Here is an 18,886-nt window from a genome sequence, read left to right on the forward strand (position 1 = left end):
GCGCCTACACGGCACAAGAGTAATAAAATATTTTCCACCTACACGGTAAAAAAGAACAAAAAAGTTCAAACCGGCTCCTAACATTCCTAATTCGTTTTCCTACGATATTTATTGACAAGCCTTCTGCTAACGATTGGAATTGGCCACCATTCAGCACCGTAGACGCTGACTAACTCGTGATACTGTTTCAGATATTTTTGCTGATCATCGTGGTGGTCGCCGAGGCGGGCGACGTTCCTCCCCTATTCGGTGAGAGCCATCTCAGCCAGTTCTTCTTCGGTGCTGGTATCTGCGTGGGATACATGATAATCAACCTCTGCTTACTCGTCTCCTACGCCATTGGACATACCGGCACACAGCGTTCTGCGCTTGTGAGTGCAGTTGGCTTTCAACCAGACGCTACGCGGACAATGTTCCGTCTCGTAGTAGGCCTGCGTGGTGCCGGTGTGGTGCCGGCGTACTGCGCATGCTGCAGGGGCACGCGTGTTGCATGTTATTGAGCGACGCAGTTGGAAGTGCAGAGCACCTCACGAGTTTCCATTAACACTACCGCTCACGTAGCAACCACGGGATGCCATCAGTACGCCGAAACCTAGCCTTGCTTGCGATGAGCTGTGGGCATTGCTCACCGCCGCACTGTGATGTGTGCTTCGATTACCGCTGAATATTGTGGTAATTGTACATCGGGCATTGTTTCCTGTACCGCTTAGTTATCCGTTTTGCCTTTTCCTTAGCCCCTAGTCTTATTTTCCACGGTATTGTGGTATTGAGGCAAAGGTACTGTGGTGTTCTGGCATTGCTGACGGTCTTTACTAACCGTCTGGAATCTTCTTTTCTCTCTGTTCTGTAGGCAGCATCGGTTGTGTGCATCTCATTCCGTCCTTGCCGATAACGTGCCTCAACTTGGCCAAAGAACACGGTCGATTGCCGTTTTCAGAGATTGCTACTCTCACTCCAGAGTCTAACCGAATAAGCCTACGATTGTTCCGCAGCTGTGTGGAATCACCAGACACGAAAAATACGGGACTGGACGACCCGGACTGATCCACGCGTTTCTCGCTCAATTCAGGAACTGCTCCTGTACATCGTGGGCTTCATCCTCTTTCTCTCACTCTCGATCTCTGTGTTTGTCAAATCATGTGATTTTTTCATTGTCTATCACTTGAAGACAAAGTTGATCGTGGAGGGCTGCTTCCTGCTGATGACCGCCGTTTGCCAGCTGCTCGACGCCATCTTCAACTGGCGGCGCGAGCCCCTTCAGGGAGCGACGCGCGAGGACGGCCCAAGCTGAACTCACGCGCTTCCGGTCAAAGCAACTCACCGGAAGAAGAGGTCCGGGCAGAGGCGCGTAATGCCACGAGCCACACGACCTGACGGCCCCTATAATTCTCCAGAGGATCAACAGCTATCTGCGATGTCACTTAGTTCTGACCAAGCGAGCTCGGACCATGGGTTGCCCACCTGGGCGCGGCCTTCGAAGGGACTTAGTCTCGCGAGAGCTGCGTCTGCGTGGGTAGGTGCATCCCAAAGGTGGCGTTTTGTGTAGCCTAGTGGATCAGGATGATCAGCATCAATGCAATGGACGGGGCTGTCGGACGGTGCATTGCAGGCCACAGCTGTCACAGTAAGTGTGCCTCTTATGTGCTGTGTGGAGCATTTGCGAGCTTTGCGAATACACGTGTTGTTACCGAGATGGGTTATTTTTGGGGGGGAAAAGAAAGCACATTCGTTTTCTATCAGTAAGACTTTAGGTACTGCGTTTTTAACTAATACACACCATCTTTCTGGCGTCGATGTTGGCCGGCGCCGATGTTCTGGGAAAAATTAAGAATTTCAGAGTCAAGGTGGGCCTTGTTCATTGGTAACTATTGTGTCCAAGGCCAGGGAGAGTGGGACACTAGCGCAGCCGGTGGTCGTGCAGGTGGCATCTGAGTACGTTTTGAATCCTTTCTCAGCACGGGTGGTAGATGTTAGAGCGGTGGATTTCGGTGCGAATGCACGTGGCGCGGTGTTTGGCCTTGATATTTCTGAGGCCCAGCGAAATGGGATCGCCTTCTCTCCATGTTTTGCGCGTTACGACATCGGCAACAGGATGCCGACCCTGGTGAAGAAGCTGGCATGGAGCCGGTGAAGCTATGCGCCAATTCGGTCCTGGGAGAAATGTGCGACGGCCGGGTAATGGGAAGACGTCCTCGCGGGGAAGGCCCGGTTCAGGTTGTTCTGTCAAGCACCGAACAGGGGAGCTGAATCGATTAGCTCCTGGGAAACCGCTCGACACCTATCGGGATGTGGTGGCATACAGCGGCGATGAGACGGTTGCCCGCATCTGGCCTCCAGATGACATTGCTCTCCAGTGGCAGTCCGAGCGCGACGGACTCCGCATCACTTGAGACCCGAGGTCAGGAGACAGATCGCTGAAATGGAGGCTCGTGAAACATCCAGCCGTCCAGCTCGCCCTGGTCCGCGCCAATCTGGGCGGTGAAAAAGTCAGATGGGTTACATCGTTTTGCGTTCGATTTTATAGAGCTCAATAGCAGCATAGTCAACGAAGCCACGTTCACGCTAACGGTTAAAGAATGTTTGGACACTTAAGTGCGCTCGCAGATTTTCACGGCTTCACGACTTCCGACACGACGTCTGATGTCGGAAGTGTTACGTGGCCTGCAGGGCAACGGAATGGCGGCTTACGGTATGCCATCAACGTGGAAGGCAGACTGTGCTGGACCATTTATCCGTGCTGTATGCTGTCTTACATCGGCTTCGGCAAGCATGATTGACAGTGCTTTCGAAAGCCCTCGGGGGGTGCCCTGTCGTCGCCTGACCAAAGCTCCTGGGACACATTGTATCGGTGTTTGAACTGCAGCCCGATCCTGATAAGATAGACGCAATCAGGCACTTAGCAATCACAGACTTAAGCAAACTCTGGTCAAGGCCACGATTTCGCACCTTCAAGACATGCATGAAGACTTCGAAGTTAGCCACAGAGGCATCGAACACCGCTTTAAGGTGCGTGCGTTTGCAACGGGACGCTGATGGAGTTGACAGGCCTGCATGTTTTGTTTTGAAAGTGATTTCGGACAGCGAGAACAAATGCACATCCGTGACAATGAGGTTTTCGCGTACATTTTTTCTCTTCTCAATTCCGTACCTGTCTTTTCGATAAACCATTTCAGTAGATTGTGGACCATTGTAGTCTCCAGTGGCTACGAAATATCAAGAATTCCAGGGGACGTTCTGTCAGATGGACCAAGGAGCTGGAGGAATCCCACTTCACCGCACATCACTGACGAGGTCCTGACAACTGTCCCACCGATGCGCTTTCTCGAGTGCATGTTTGACCACTTAGACCCCGATGGATCCCGACACTGCCGGCGTCCCGTCTCACACTGTGGAGGAACTGCGCGTGGAGGGATTAACCTTTGCGCAGCAGGAGAGAAAATGCCGCTGCGAGAGTTGTATCATGAGCTCTGGTAGAACAACACGCAAGGGAAAACCTATGGACAGTGGCACTAGCAAGGCCTGGAACCGGAGATGATCACCAGTGTGACCTCCTTCTCGGAAGAAAAGGAAAAAGGAAGCATCCGCTGGTTCAACAGCAGCTAATCCCTGGCAGGTCCACCTAAAGCATGACAAGCCTGGTCACTCCGGTCCGGATAGGACCTGGTTCTGGCTCTGCGAGTTATTTGCACACAGGCATGTGAACTGGCATCGATCGAGATATGAAGAGCCGTCGGCACAGTTCTGTTTGGTTTGTGCCCGTTCAAATGAGCCCTATCAGCCGTCTAACAGCTCCGCTGGAGATGAGAACTCAACCAACAGCTCCGTGGCAGAATGTTTTCGTGGATCTGGCGGGATCGTTCAGTTGGACACGAACAGAAAGAGAAAAGCGTTACGTCCTTGTGGCTATGGACTTGCTGATCCAAAGCGTAGAGCAGTGATTCGTGATAATGACAGCCAAAACCAAAGCCCGCGCACTGGTTGAGTTATTTGTACACAGGCATGTACTTCCTGTCTCGCTCTTCACCGATCGGGGGCTGGAATTCGACAGCCGGAGGCTGACAGGACTAGCAAGGTCGTTGAAGATTGATAAAAAAACGGGCAGGCGCTTTTCATCCGCCGTCAAATGGATCAACTGAACGCTTCAATCAAACAATCGGATCCTTGCTGCGCGGAAACACACGGAAATACGATGGAAGCTGGGAGCAGCAAGCATTTACATTTTGCTCGCTTCCAAAATATGAGTGTGTCCACAGTACAGCAGGATTGTCACCGTTCTATCTACAGTGTGGTCTTCATCCACGCGTTCCATTTATGGCTCGACTGGCCGGTAGGGTGCCAGGCCATGCCGCTATAGAAGAGGGCTGACAAAAGATATCGGCCAAAACTTCCCCAGGACTCACGAGCAGGCGATCGCCAGGTCTAAAATTCGTGCTTGATCCCGCGGTGAGGGAGCCGAAATGCCGCCATAGATGGAAACAAACGAATCGGGAAGACCTCAAGTCATTTTCGAAGAAAGTGAAAAAGAACGAAAGCGTTGCGAAGTGGCGCGTTTTCCTGTCCTCGCACCCGAGACCTCGTTTGCACATTTTCCAAGAATATATTTTGACGCGAGTCCGGCACCAATGAAGTATTTCTGCATTGGCGCTATCTAGATAGTAATCCATGCGACACACTGAGAGTTCTAGATAACAATCCGTAGATACCATTATACATTTACATTACATTTCGGGTTCATCAGATCGGTGATTCGGTTGGTAATGTGGGTCAAGCAGATTAAACTTGCTGGATCATTGGCAGTTAAAACAGCAGATACAGGACCTCGAACGTTGCACAATTAGGATAACGGAAGGTTCTGATCTAGGATGACAAGGAATACGATAGAGTTTTGCCCATGTTCATACATTGGCAACATCTAGATAACAGTCTATGCGACGCTATCAAAGTTCCGGGTTTATCAGAACGGTGATTCGGGTGGTAATGGGCGCCAGGCAGATTCAACCAACGGGATCTTCAGAAATTTAGACCAAAGGCATCGGTAATTCGAACGTTACACAGCTTAGATAATGAAAGATTCTGAGCTAGGATGACAAGCAGCACGACAGGATTTTGACCGACTGGAAAGCAGGGTACAAGTCGGGCTCCCTGACAGAGCCTGGGCGACTCGTCATCAGGGAGCCCCTGAGCTTCACCTTGCATGATGCGGAGGACGATAGGTGGCAGGCAAAGCAAAGTCTGGTTCGACTCTGTCTGTCTGTCACGACTCCCCAGCGCGAGATGGCCGCAGGGTATTAAATAGTGCGTTCCACGCCGCTTCGCGACCAACTGTACATAGCTGAACGGGGCGGCCGATTTTGTGTGTGATGTATGCGTTTGAATGTCATTCCTCGCGCGCCGCCAAGAGGATTTTAAAAAAAGCCTGACACCTGACGGGTCACCCACAGCACACATCCACGCCACGCATCGAACAAGATGGGTAACTGGGTCGTTGAATGTTATTTGAACGCACTAACAATAAGCCCCCAACAAGATGGAGCCCTTCATGTGTGAGTATAAAATCCCGCCAGACACCCGCGACATATCACACCACCGAAAACGTCATGTCGTGTTGGGTCGATCACGGCACAAGCAAAGAAGCACTGCTGACAGCGCGCACCTGCTGGCAGGCAGTGGCTAACCGACGGAATCAGCGCAGCCAAATCACAGCGCCGTTCCTCGCAGAGAGTATTATGCACTGTTCCCGGATGCAGACGGGCCGAAGCATAGGCAGGCCCGGTCCGTATAGTCCGTGAGCCCCACCGCCCCTCATCAGCCGAGATCTGGTCTGGGTTGGTCGTCGGCCTGGCGCTGACCACACAGGGTCAGCAGAGCCGCCCCACCTGCACAGCGTCTCCCGCTCGGCCAGTGGGCGCTTCGCGGCCGCCCCGGACGGCGCCGGCGCGGCGCTGGCGCCGGGTCATCGCTGTCGTCATCGACGGTGGTGTTGAGCAGAGCAGCGACGTGCCGCATGCAGCCGCCGATGACCTGACGCAGGGCACCACGCGCGCCGGCCGCAGGTAGCGTACCACCTTCTCCACCTGGCGCAGTGACGCGTGGAATGAGTGGGCCACGTGGTAGTCCTGCGAGCCCACCTGCACCGTTATGGTGTCCAACGACTAGCCGAAGAAGAAATAGATGGTGGAGAGCCTGACGGTACGTAGCGCGCCCTCACCGACCTCGTGCAGACGGAGGAGTGGAGCGGGCGCGAGTGCATACGCATCTCGGTTGGGCGCGACGTCCGGCAGGCCGCGACTTCTGGCAAGCGCTCGTGCACTACACACTTATCCGGGTCCACCTACACCGGCTGGCCGGTGATCCCACGCAGGCGGCTGGACACGTGCTCGTAGCCGTAGTGCCAGCTGCAGCTGAGGCTGGCGAGGTGGCATGTGTCGCGCGTGAGTCGACGGCGTGTCACGCGCCCGCCACTCGCACACCAGCCGCACCACCTGGTCGGCGCTTGTGCTGACTGTTGGGCAGGTCACGGCGGCCCGGCGCATAGCAGGTCGAGCTGCTAGGATCGGCCGGCGGCGTCGTGCAGAGGCGCCAAGCGTCCGCTGTCCGTCAGTGGCTGCCGCCTGGCACCGGCCGGTGTGTGGTCCCCACCCGGGTGGGTGGTGGCCTCACTGGGTCCTATTTTTGGCGGCCTGGACCACCGGTCTGCTCCGGGCAGCGAGCGCTGACCGGGGTGTTGTCGCGGCTCTGGTCTCCGCCCACGCCTGGTGACCGGCCTCTCTCCGCCGGTGGCTCGCAGCTGAAATTCTTCTGGTTTATCGACGGTTATTCGTATCTGAACGTGAACAAGATCCTCAGGCAGGGAAGAGGAGAAAATGACAGGGTGCTAAGAACCTAGCAGGCTGAACATGAAACCCAACACCCTCGTTCATGAGATACCGAAAAAGCCGGGGATGCCGGACAGACCACACAAGGCCCCTCCCACAGACAAGGTGGGAGGGGCCAAAGGTGGGAGACACCACCGCACGCACCAGGTTTGGCGGTAGAAGGCAATGAATCAACAAACCATGTCAATGGACAAGCAACGGTTCCCTGCAGCGAGGAGGTCGATTCGGATTCTGACGACTCTGGAGATGGGAATGAAAACCAATCAGGAGAAGAAAACCAACCAACGAGAGGAAGCACAGCAGACGGAGTCACAATCAGCGCCCTGGCAGTGTCCAGAGAACGCTGCCCCGCGGACAGACATGGCGAGTGGACGGTATTCAGCAAGAGGCTGAGGTTGTGGAGGGGAAACGGAGCATAACTGGGAGGGAAATAGTCTGGTAAGTGTGATGAGACGCGCCAGCCGCGTGTCTGTGCGCGCCTCTGCGCGGCGGCACGACCCTGACCGCGCGACCTGGCGGGACAGCGCGGAAGAGCAGACGGCACGCCAGTCGATTAGAGCCGATGAGTGAAGTCGGTCTCAACATAAATGAGACTGGAAATGGAATATATTAGAATGGCACTGTGACCGTAAATCTAAATGCAGGTAAATGATGTAAATCTCGGAAGATATGCAACACTACCACGAGAATGGGCCGAAGCACGTACACATAACCATTTGTGGACTGTACAAACAGCGCGCTATGAGCACTGCTCTTGAAAAATTGAATTACTACAAGTGAGGCAGCTCGTTCGCTTGAGTGGCAATCGCGCACAACCAGTTTGGCAGCCGCTATACGTTATACGTTATACAAACTTCCCAGGACGCAATCGAGCGATGACGCATTAAGCGCTATGCTTACTAAAAGTGAAATTGTATTGTCTAGAGCAGTTTTTGTACTTGAAAGCACATCAATAATTACAAGTAAGCTGATTCTATTGCATATGATGGGTGTCAAAGTCCTTCAAATGTGGAACATTCCCTTAACGGGAAATTGCAAGCGTTTTATCAGATGTTAGTGTGGATATCTTGGCGCGCATAAGACAAATCTTGACGTGTCTCGGGTAGAGTAGCATCTCTATGTCTCGGGTAGAGTATCATTTCCCAGACGCACAGTGGTTAACGCGTCCGCGTTAACCATTGTGTGTCTGGGAAGCCAGAGGTACGGGGTTCGATTCCCCGCGGTGCCCGCGAGAGTGCCTTTCCTGCCAGGGTGAGAGGCAGGCGACGCCATATAGCCGCAGCAGCTGAGTACGTCGTAAAGCCCCAATGACATGACATATATAGCGCCCTGTTTGGGCAGCGTGTCATGGAGTTGGCACATATTAATTGTGACGTCACTCCAATAAAACTCCATACACAATCATGACATGGCCAAAGAGCACATGATCTTGGCCCAGATCATGACCTAGCTCCATGGGTACCTTCTGCAAAGCACATGCTGAGCTCAAAATCTTGATTTTAATAGTTAACTTTAAACGCAGCATTCGTTTGCCACACTGAATGCGTGTTGTGATGTAATTGTAATGTATGAGGCCACACTAGGTCGCGTGAGGATATGTAAGGTCGTTTGCGGTCGTACAAGGTCAATTATCTATGATGGCAATAGCGGAGGGGCCAGATGAACAAGTCTTACGCGTTTAACCGCCTTATCTTGTTTTTAAAGCTAATGACGTACAATTTTATGCACAAATATGCCTGCACCCAGTTTGTTATGAACATACTGCCAAGCGTCGAGGGGATTATGCAAAGTGCAGACAACAGTTATGCGATCTAGAGTACCTGTAGATGTATAATACTCTATTCCTGACCACAGCAAAGCATTGTACTGGTCACGTAAACCCGGTTAGCACCTAAGTTCTTTCATTTGGATTTTTTGTAGCGGCGGACCATGTCCCGGGACCGTGCGTCAGCATATAAGGCGAGTGGGGCGATGACTCATGTCTGAGTGAGGGGAACAATCACGGCTCGGGGCGGTGCGTCACGGTGGCGCCGGCCAGTCGCACGCAGATCGTATTGCGGGGATTAGCCTTGGGAGGAGTATAAGGAGTATAAGAGGAGGATAAGGAGGAGTATAAGAGGTGCTGCTCGGGCGCGTGGGGTGGGTCTCTCCCCGTCGGCGTTGTGTGCGGCAGGTCACCGCTGCGTGTGAGGCAGTCCGACCGATAATTTTTTTTAGTTATCGAATACAAACTATTTCGGCCAGAATGCCCGAGACCCCGGCAGCGGCTGCAGGCGGTGTGACGAAGTCCGCAAGACGATCCGGGCCGGCACCCGCGCGGAGGCGCTGGACCTAGCGAGCGTTCTCACACGGGCACGAGCCGTGCTCAGCGATGAACGCGTCGCTGTGGCAGCGGCCGTGGCGCGTGCAGAGGCGCCTCTACAAGCCCCGACGACGCATTTGGCGAGACGCCCACTGCGACGCTGCTGGACGTGCGGTGAGTCGGGCCACGTCGCCGCCGCCTGCCCGCGGCGTCGGACGGGAAGAGAGTCGGAGGACGCCGCGTCAGCGCGAGCGCCGTCTCCCCGCCATTGAGGGGCGCGCTGCCCATCACTTGGCTGGAGGTCAACGGGCGGATGGTCGGGGTGCTGGTGGACGCGGGCTGCACGGATGCGCTCGTGTATGCTGGCCGATGCAAACAATGGACGCCGCGGACGGGAGAGTGGCCACGATTAGCGGCCGGTAGAACGGTGGAGCAGCCTCCCGCGACCGCTGGGACGGTGGAGCAGCCTCCCGCGACCGATGGAGCGGTGGAGCAGCCTCCCGCGACCGATGGAGCGGTGGAGCAGGCTCCCGCGACCGATGGAGCGGTGGAGCAGGCTCCCGCGACCGATGGAGCGGTGGAGCAGCGTCCCGCGGCGGGTGCAGCGGTGGAGCGACGGGTCGGTCTCCCGCGGCCAGTGGGGCGATGGAGCAGTCTCCCGCAGCCGGTGGGGCGGTTGAGTATCCTCCCGAGGCCGGTGGAGCAGCGGCCGGCCACAGCCAGCCGCTGCATCGCTGAAAAAGCGTGCGAACGCAATGACCGACGGCTGGATGACGTCACGGATGACGAGATCCTGCACGCCCAGATCGGACACGTGTGCGCGCGTCTGTCAGCTGTAGACCCGGCGCGCGGCCAGTGGTGCTGAGCCGGAGACTGCGCGATCGTTTCGACCGACGCCAGCTCGATCGCGGCCAGTGTCGTCGTCGAGACGCCGGACGGCGGCGTGATGGAAGATGGCTGTTGGCTGCGACCCGAGGAAGCCGGACATCCAGGCGATGACCTCGTCTGGATGTGCCGCCGTGGTACGCGATGTACGGCAACATCTCGTCAGGGCGCCGTCACGCGGATCGTGTCATCGCAAGTGGCCGAGGTGGATGGCGTGCCGTGGCACGTGCGGGATCTGCGGTCTCGGTACAGCGATGCATTACGATGTGACGCCAGTGACAAGGAGGACGACGGACCCCTATACGTGGCCGCGGGCCCGTCACACCAGGAGGCCTCTGGTGCAGTCGCTGACAACCCGGACAACGCGGAGCACGCACCGATGGTGACCAGGACGGAACCGGTGGGCATCCTGGCCTGTCCAGAGCAGCCGGCGGAAGAAATTGCGACGATGCCGCTGCGACGCAGCCAGCGTGTGCGCCGGCAACCGAGCCGACTTTATGGTGTGTCGAGTGATTGGATAGCATGAATCGTTGGTGTGAGTGTATGATCTTTGAAGATCAGGGGTGGGTGTAGCGGTGGACCATGCCCCGGGACCGTGCGTCAGCATATAAGGCGAGTGGGGCGATGACTCATATCTGAGTGAGGGGAGCAGTCACGGCTCGGGGCGGTGCGTCACGGTGGCGCCGCCCAGTCGCTCGCAGATCGTATTGCAGGGATGAGCCTTGGGAGGAGTATAAGGAATATAAGAGGAGTATAAGGAGGAGTATAAGAGGTGCTGCTCGGGCGCGTGGGGTGGGTCTCTCCTCGTCGGCGTCGTGGCAAGTCACCGCTGCGTGTGAGGCAGTCCGACCGAGAATTCTTCTCATCATCGAATACCTATCTTGATCAAGTTGAGACAGATGGCCTCCAGGTCAGCCTGCACTTGTACTTTTGTGTCTATAATACGTTTTCCCCAAAGCTACACCAAATAAGACGAACATTGTGAAATTGAACGCATATTGTCAAAAAGAACCGTTCTGGTAGGCCACTGGCGGACCAACTTTGAACAGCGACTAGATTTACCCGACCTTTTGGGGAACATGAATTGTCATAATGAACTCCCCACAGTCTCAATGCTTATATCTGTGCCCTCAATATTCGTCTTGACGTCTCAACATAGACTGTAACTGTAACTATCGGAACGACCGGTTTTGACATATTGCGACGTTCTGAGAAGGCACTGTCACGCACGTCATGGCCGCCGTTCTGGCCGCCGCACCAGACCAGGCTGGAGCGTGCATTCCTTTACTCAAAGGCAAGTTCTGCACAGTGCAACCATCACAGGTGGCGAAAAAAAACACGATGGGACTATCTCGATGTCATTCATTCATGCGTGGACCACTTATCCGGTTCTCCACCGTAAACCGAGTTGAGTGTGTCCGCAGGTCTCCAACCTGCCGAATCGTTTGAACACTAGTTGGCACATGGTCCTGAAGTCCAGCCAGACCTCCTGAGTCGCCTGTCACGAGCAGCTACCCAACGCCTCTTCCACCAAACGTGGCTTTCCCGACGCCTAATACATCGGGCTTCGCTCACACGCTTCTTTCTGGACACTCGCGTTAAGCACGCGCCCAAACGCTCCGCGACAGTGCCCAATGCAACACCTGACCTTACGAAGCGCAACATGACAAAGCTTCTCACGCAGCGGACCTGAGCTGCGCCGGCGGCGCCGCCACTCGGCGCGCCCTGAACTGGTATCCGTCCCCCACGGAGGTGGACGGGGCGCCGGCTAGCACGCGGACAGAACAGACATGTCACACGCTCCTCTTCAGCGCGTGTCGCAGAGCCAGACTTCGCGGTTCCGCTACCGCTTGGGCTTCTTGGGCGAGAGGCGTGCCGAAGGGCAGAGGCTGAAGTTCAGGCAGTCGCCGCAGCGAGGCGCCACCGGCGTGCAGATCTGCTGTCCGAAGCCGACCAGCAGCAGGTTAATCTGCGGGATGTGGAGAGTGGTTTGAACAGACAGTAGGCATTTTCACAACGCCGTTTTAATGAATGGGTATGCTTTGCCCATCATAGGCACACCCAGATACAACAGGTTCAGTCCGCGCAGGTGACATGAATTTCCGGAACTTGCCGTGAACTGCTGTTCAAAGTAATCTCCCGCAGTGAGCCATGCCAATCTACATCACCAGACACAGCAAGTCACTGGTAACAAACTTATTTGAAACAATTTCACCGTGGTTTTGTCCCAGTCCTCCTATGATGGTCAACTGGATAGCATCACTGCCAGTTGGCGCCTCATGCTCACGGTCACTGTTGCAGGCGCGGGATAAGAGGCCCTTTAAAGGTAAGACTCAGCCGGGGTGTGCACGCATGCCGGGGGCAACCGAGACGTGTAAGGCGCAATGGTCAAAGGTCGATCTCCACTCGCTACACAAGCGTTTCTTATATGGACCAGGCCTAAAAGCGATTTTGAATTAAAAACGCTGAAACAAGCCCATTCGTCGCACACTTATTTGGTGTCTTTATTTTTACTCATTTTCTCGTTTCTGTATGTTAATCCTTACGTCATACTTATTTTATTTTGTGTTTCAGTGGGCCTGCAAAGGCCTGACCGGCGTACGGACGCTATGAAATTATACCACAGCGATACCTCGATTATAACGGCGTATTCGTACATAGCCCTGCTACCAAACATAACCCCGAAGTGATAATATTCCAGTTGTTTGAGTGTTGGGATGGCTGAAGATTCTTAAGGAGGATTTCGCTCATTCCAGGAAAAATTAAATTTCAACCTATGTCGGTGACACCAATGTATTTCGCCTTCACATAATTGAATCCACGGCGATGCTTGTTCTCCATTTGTCATTTAATTCTGAATAGCTTTTCATAAGTTGCTCTGGGTTCAGGGAACCTACTAAGTGCAGCTTGTTGTGTATACTCCGTACCCCCCGCCCAAGTTATATCGTCCAGATCAACGCGGAACTTCGTCCCTGCCCTTTCGCCAGAGGCCTACAAAATGTACGCGCGGCACAATTTGTGGCACGGCGCCCCGTGCCTAGGCTGACCCTAATTGGTAAGTCTCCAGTCAACCTTCTCATTGTACGTGGGCCAAACAATGCACCCGCTCTGGGACTCATAGCAGTGCCGCTGGATTACGTCCGTATCTTTTTCACAGGCCATGGAGGCGGTAAAAATGGCAGAATTATTCCCACTGCAGAGGGCATGTTGACCTCGCTCCGGTCCGTCTTCACCTCGCTCGACCCCGTTTCTCACCTCGTCACAGCCCGTCTCCCACCTCGCTCCAGCTGGCGTCTCACCTTGCTGCAGCCCGTGTCTCGCCTCGCTCCAGCCCGTCTCCTACCCCGCCCCAGCACGTCTCTCACCTCGCTCTCGCCCGTGTCTCACCTCGCTCCAGTGCTGGCGCGGCAGCCAGGCCTGCAGGGCGAGCCGGGTCCGTTCTGGGGTGGCCGTCGGCCGACGCACCCAGCCGAGCCGGTTGCTGATGCGGTGCACGTGGGTGTCCACCCCTGCCGCACGCGATCGTCGGCACCCACAGCCGGAGCGTTATTACGGCAACACTAGCAGCCGACCGTACCCAGAGAAGCCAAACATGCACTGAATAGGACTGCATACCGATATGCTAGCAAGTCGCCAATAATATTTCCCATAGTGCTGTCCACATATTCCATAGTCGCGAGTCGCACCAGGCGCTGTTCCCGCGACTAACGAGCCGCCAGCTTGGGAACAGTGGTGTTGGAAAAGATGGGGACTAGAGCGACGGCGCTGCGGACATCGACCGGATCCACCAGCACCAGGCGCGCCCACTCAAGACAGCTCAGAAGCAGGTCGATATCGAGGCTGCACTATGGCAACAGCACAGCTAAATCAGCTAAATCAGCCTAAAATTCACCTCAATCAGCCTCCCTGCTCACTGCTCACAAGTCCCGCCCCTACAAAACATACACAAACACAAACACGTGAGCAACTGTTCTCGGCCCCACCTATGCCGGAGACCTGCTTCCAGGCGATGTTCATGCAGAGGTGCGCCATCTTTGGGCCGACGCCGGGAAGCTTGCAGAGGCTCTCGACAGATGGCGGTATATCGCCCGCGTACTCGTCCTGCAGTATTCTGACTGTCTTTTTCAGGTACTCTGCCTTCCGCTGCGAAACGTAAAGAAAACACATGGGAAAAACGTGCCGGCATACCACGCATAGGAAAAACTGTCTGCCACACATAGTCTGCTTGCGTCCGGCACCCTCAGAAAGTCATACAGTCTCGTATAGCGTAATGTCCATAGAGAACCGTAAACGCACATAACTATCTGGACTGCATTCCCTACAGCAGCGCGGTTCATATATCCAGGTCGAATTAGGTCACTTTGGAAACAATCTCCGAGGGTGAAAAAATGTTCACAGCGAACGTTCAGCAACCCAATTTGTCATGCTTCGTCATCACATGGTGTGTGTAGTTGATATTTTAGGTCGACACCGCCAATCTCCATAGCAAAAGCAGTCTGATGAGCAGCGGCCTGTCACCAGCACGATGTGACGGAAAGCTAAACGCGAGGTACATAAGTCAATCCTGCTTTTCATAACCATGTCATACAATTACAATGCGGTTCGGCTCAATACCACAAACACGCACCGAACATAAACCTGCCAGCTTTTCCAGTTTAGCCCACCCCAGCCTACCAGCCCCCCCCCCCCCCCCTCCCCCACAAGCGCACTGACACGCGGCCCGCAACTAGAACAACCGCACCCCACACGAGCACCCGCCGCGCCGCACTCACCCGCCAGAAGCCGACGGGCTTGATGAGCTGGGCCAGCTGGCCCTGGTCCACCTGCAGCAGCCAGGGCACGGACAGGCCGGCCGCCTTCAGCCGCGTCATGGCAGCGTGATTGATCTCGTCACGTGTCTGGCTGGAGAGCATCAGCGAGACCAGCACGTGCAGACGCGCCAGCTGGGGACGCCGGGGGCAGGCGGGGTCACGGGGCGCTCGTGACGGATCAACAGGGACAAGCGGGCTCGCTGGGGTCAGCTGGGGTCGGATTAAGAGGTCAGTGAGGTCAGTTGGGTTCGCAATAATCTCAGGCCGCCAGGGCTCAAGTGGGGTCAGATATCAGTGACAGTGGCACATTTAGATAGGCTCATTGGGGCGAACAATACTTAACATATTTCATTATCCTAATGAACAGCATAATTACGAAAATAAGGACAGATAGTTAAGTATTCGCCACCCAACCTACATGCTTGTTGTTTGCAGTACTGGTATTCTGACAGCCTCGCACAATGGCACGGACAGAAGCCGGGCACGACACCTATCAGTGTACCACCTAACAAAGCTTAGCTAAACACACACAAAAAGGTTACTTCACGCCGACCCAGCTGCTCCAGCCGTTGGCACTACCACGCTGGCAGAAAAAGCGCCAGTGAAATCGACACGAACGTTCGAAGGGAACTTTGCGCACACCTCTGAGCCGCGCGTCTCTGACAGACCGGGAGCCGTGGCCCTGGCACGGCAGCCGTTCACGACACGGCGCACGCTCGCGGCGGCAGCTCGCCGGCCCGTCCCGGCAGCCCGCCGGGGTGCCCGCCACCCGGGAGCACCCACCTCGGGCGTGACGACCTGGGGATCGGCGGCGAACGACTCGGCGCCCATCCGATCGACGGCGGCGTCGCGGGCCGCGCGCATGCTGCGCACGTTCTCCAGCACCTGCTGCCAGCCGGCTGGGCACCAGTCCTCGATGTCGGGCACGCAGGGCTCGGCCGGCGGGGGGCCGGGCTCGGCTTCGGGCGGAGAGACCGGTCAGCTGGTGGAGTTCCGATGATAGAGATGATAGATGATAGACCGCTGATAGGGTTCGTGGCGGAAGCATAATTTGAAGTGCAGAGCAGGTATGCAGCTGTGCATTATATGCACACTATGGGAATGGAACCATGAAAACGTAACATCATCCTTAGTGTTCAAATCATTTGACGAGTTAATTTCGGATGATAGTGGTAGTATCACGCTAAAACTTACGCCTATAAGACAAGGAGGCGTCACTTGAGGAGCGGATGGTAATAACAAACGTGGCATGTGGGTGACACCAAAGTGTACAAGAATGGGGCTTGTCACCTTTAGAACCCTATATGAAAGGCACGTATTGCTACACTGGAATAACCTCCACTCATAACCTAACCAGGGTGGAAAAGCACTGCTGTTTAGCAATCACACACAATGCTATTATGACATTGCTGGAATATTGGTTCGCTTTCGACCTGTCCAGGCCCGACCACTGGGATGGATAAGGCCGATGAATTTGGGCGTTTTTCCGAATGATCGTTGCTTAAGTACTGGGAAGCATGCTACATTTTTGGTAGTTACTGATCACCATGAACTGGGCTATGTGTCTGTGTAGTTCTAATGAGCCAACTCTTACTGTTTCAGGCCAAAGCATATTGTTTTGAGGCCAGTTTCTAAAATTGTGTTACTGGCAGATCGCCTGTCATTACTGCCACATATTTGTGTCAAGCACTGGCGGGATCACTTACTGGACCTGTAGGCCTCTGTGCCAATTAGACCCACTTGTTTGTCCAAGCTGCATAGCTGGCTTCAATATTGCACCTGCTCTGTTACCAAGATCTGATATCGCCCGAGCCCCCGGGTCCAAAATCAACACAAAATGGACAAATCCAAGGCTTCTGTCAAGTCAAGAGGGAATGGCATTTCCCACGCATCGACCTACATGATTCCTTGCTCAAGTTTACCACACATACTTGCTTCATGTTTGCTGCCTGTATGGAAAAGACATAAATACATAAAGATATAAAGGTATCTGGCCAACAAAGACCTATAGAGGGCCCACTGAGGTTGGCCTACCTTAGGTTCCATACACATACTCAAAACTAATAACCTGACCTACATAAATTGAGCTATAAATGAGATCTTTTTTGTTGTTGCCAATCCCATTTATCACCCTAGTTGCTTCTTGCTGTACTATTTCCAGTCTATCTGTGTCTTTTTGGAAGCATGGGGACCAGCCTGCACACAGTACTCTAGGTGTGGTATGACATAAGCTGAGAACAATTTTTTGTCAGTATTCCTATTCTTATAATGGGCATTCCTGTTACAAGCCCCAGTGTCTGAAGAGCATTATTCCTAGGAGCACATTGTTTTTCACCCTTTAAATCCCAGAAGTTATAACCCCCTAAGTCCTTTTCTTCCTTGATCTGGTCTAGTTCTTGGCCTCCCATTTTATTACTAATGCTGTCACTGCTAAAATTACCCAAAGGCATTTCCTTACATTTAACATAATCAAATGACATCTGCATAATGAAGTGACATCTGCACATTGGCACATTGATGCACTGAATGGCACGTTTTCTCTCCCGCCAGCATTGGCTAGCTTCATATTCTCCTGTGATGGCTGCTGGCCAAGATCAGAGCCTGTTTGCAGCCCATATTCTTCAACCAGTTTAACCAGTCCAAATTTCGTGTTACCCATCTTAATTAAGTGGGGAAGTGAAGGTTGGTGACATGGCAGCATTTCAGGAATATGCCACCTGCTTGAAAAAGTCACAAGTCAATACCTTGAAAATATCATGGCAGAAATTTTTACCAATCATGCTACTAAAAGCTAATTATGCTGTTAAAAGAAGCACAGTCACAAAAATAGGAGAATAGGCAGTGCATTAAGCTTGATTATAATGACAAGACAATATTGGATATAAATGTAATCTACTAACACACCATTTATCTTTTTCCGCAGCTTGCTGGCCAGTGGTGCATCAGGTTTGCTAGACTGGGTGGGCTCCTGGCACTCTTTTTTTGGACCTCCAGACTCATCAGCTACATCTGGTGCCCTTCTCTTCTTCACCATCTCCATCTGGAGTGACCGACCACAGAGATGCCACAATGGGAAGAGATGATGCTGCTTGGTTGATGATGCTATTACAGAAGATATCTGCAAAACTCCAGACTGGAGCAAACAAAATATTAATGCAGTTAAGCTGGAAATGGCTGTGAAAAGGTAAAAAACAGTGACACTTATAGATAACAATGACTTCAAAAACATATGCAAACCAAATCTAGGTTGATAAATATCAAAAACATAGATCAAGCTGCCCATCACTGATTTTGATAGCCTTCTGATTGATTCAATTAGCATTCAGTCAAAATACCTACTCAATCATAACACCAATACACTGCATCACACCATTCTGTTAACTTTATTGTGACATGACAATCAAAGTAGTGGAAAACATGCATGAATCTTACTATAGTCAGAAAATTAGGTCCAAAACTAATCTATCAATCGTATTACAGCATCGTCAACTTATACGCATGTGTTGCCACGTTCCTAAAGAAGGAAAAAACAGACTCCATGACCACTGAAGACCAGCAACATCGCTGGTCGCCACGCCCACCAATTACCATCAACTGGATAGGACGATCAGTTGCTAATTCAACAGGTTAAGCACCAAATCACGCGCGACAGTTTTTGCCCCGCAGCCCATTCATCAAGCTCCAAACTGTACGGGTATTTTGAGTTTCACCGCCTTAAGCCCGGCACGTTTTGATGATTTTGTTATTTGTTGTTCTGCCACTTTTGTCTTCGCCGCGTGTGTTTACTTTCGATGATTTGGCAGTAATACGGCTGACTACCAGATGAAGGAAAGGGAAAGATATGCCCTGCACTGTACGTAGTTTACGCATTGCGTAGCTTGAAATTTTAGTGAAGATGGTCCGGTTGTCTGGTATTTGGGAGAAAGTATATCCACATCGTCAACGTCATACGCACACAAATGTGTCTGGTGCAGATAGAGTAAGGCATATGACATTTTGTCATCGAACGTTAC

At 53.4% G+C, this 18,886-nt stretch overlaps 1 protein-coding gene across 4 annotated transcripts; it reads right to left on the reverse strand.

Annotated features, from left to right (window-relative positions):
- Window positions 1-11,418: 11,418 nt before the first annotated feature.
- Window positions 11,419-18,619, reverse strand: LOC119095624 (endonuclease III-like protein 1). 4 transcript variants are annotated; one of them, XM_037218481.1, is made up of 7 exons: window positions 18,462-18,619; window positions 17,778-17,913; window positions 15,657-15,832; window positions 14,835-15,005; window positions 14,046-14,205; window positions 13,450-13,571; window positions 11,419-12,031 (listed from the first exon to the last, which is right to left on the reverse strand). In XM_037218481.1, exons 1-7 carry the CDS (start codon window positions 18,462-18,464, stop codon window positions 11,906-11,908), a joined length of 894 nt encoding a protein of 297 aa, XP_037074376.1. In that variant the 5' UTR covers window positions 18,465-18,619; the 3' UTR covers window positions 11,419-11,905. The 4 variants fall into 4 exon arrangements, with proteins under 4 accessions (XP_037074376.1, XP_037074375.1, XP_037074378.1 ...); XM_037218480.1 differs by having other exon boundaries at window positions 17,778-18,006; XM_037218483.1 differs by having other exon boundaries at window positions 17,778-18,006; window positions 18,566-18,576.
- Window positions 18,620-18,886: the final 267 nt, after the last annotated feature.

Source organism: Pollicipes pollicipes, unplaced genomic scaffold (assembly GCF_011947565.3).
Source record: "Pollicipes pollicipes isolate AB1234 unplaced genomic scaffold, Ppol_2.1 Scaffold_4219;HRSCAF=4965_pilon_pilon_pilon, whole genome shotgun sequence".
Classification (NCBI taxonomy): domain Eukaryota; kingdom Metazoa; phylum Arthropoda; class Thecostraca; order Pollicipedomorpha; family Pollicipedidae; genus Pollicipes; species Pollicipes pollicipes.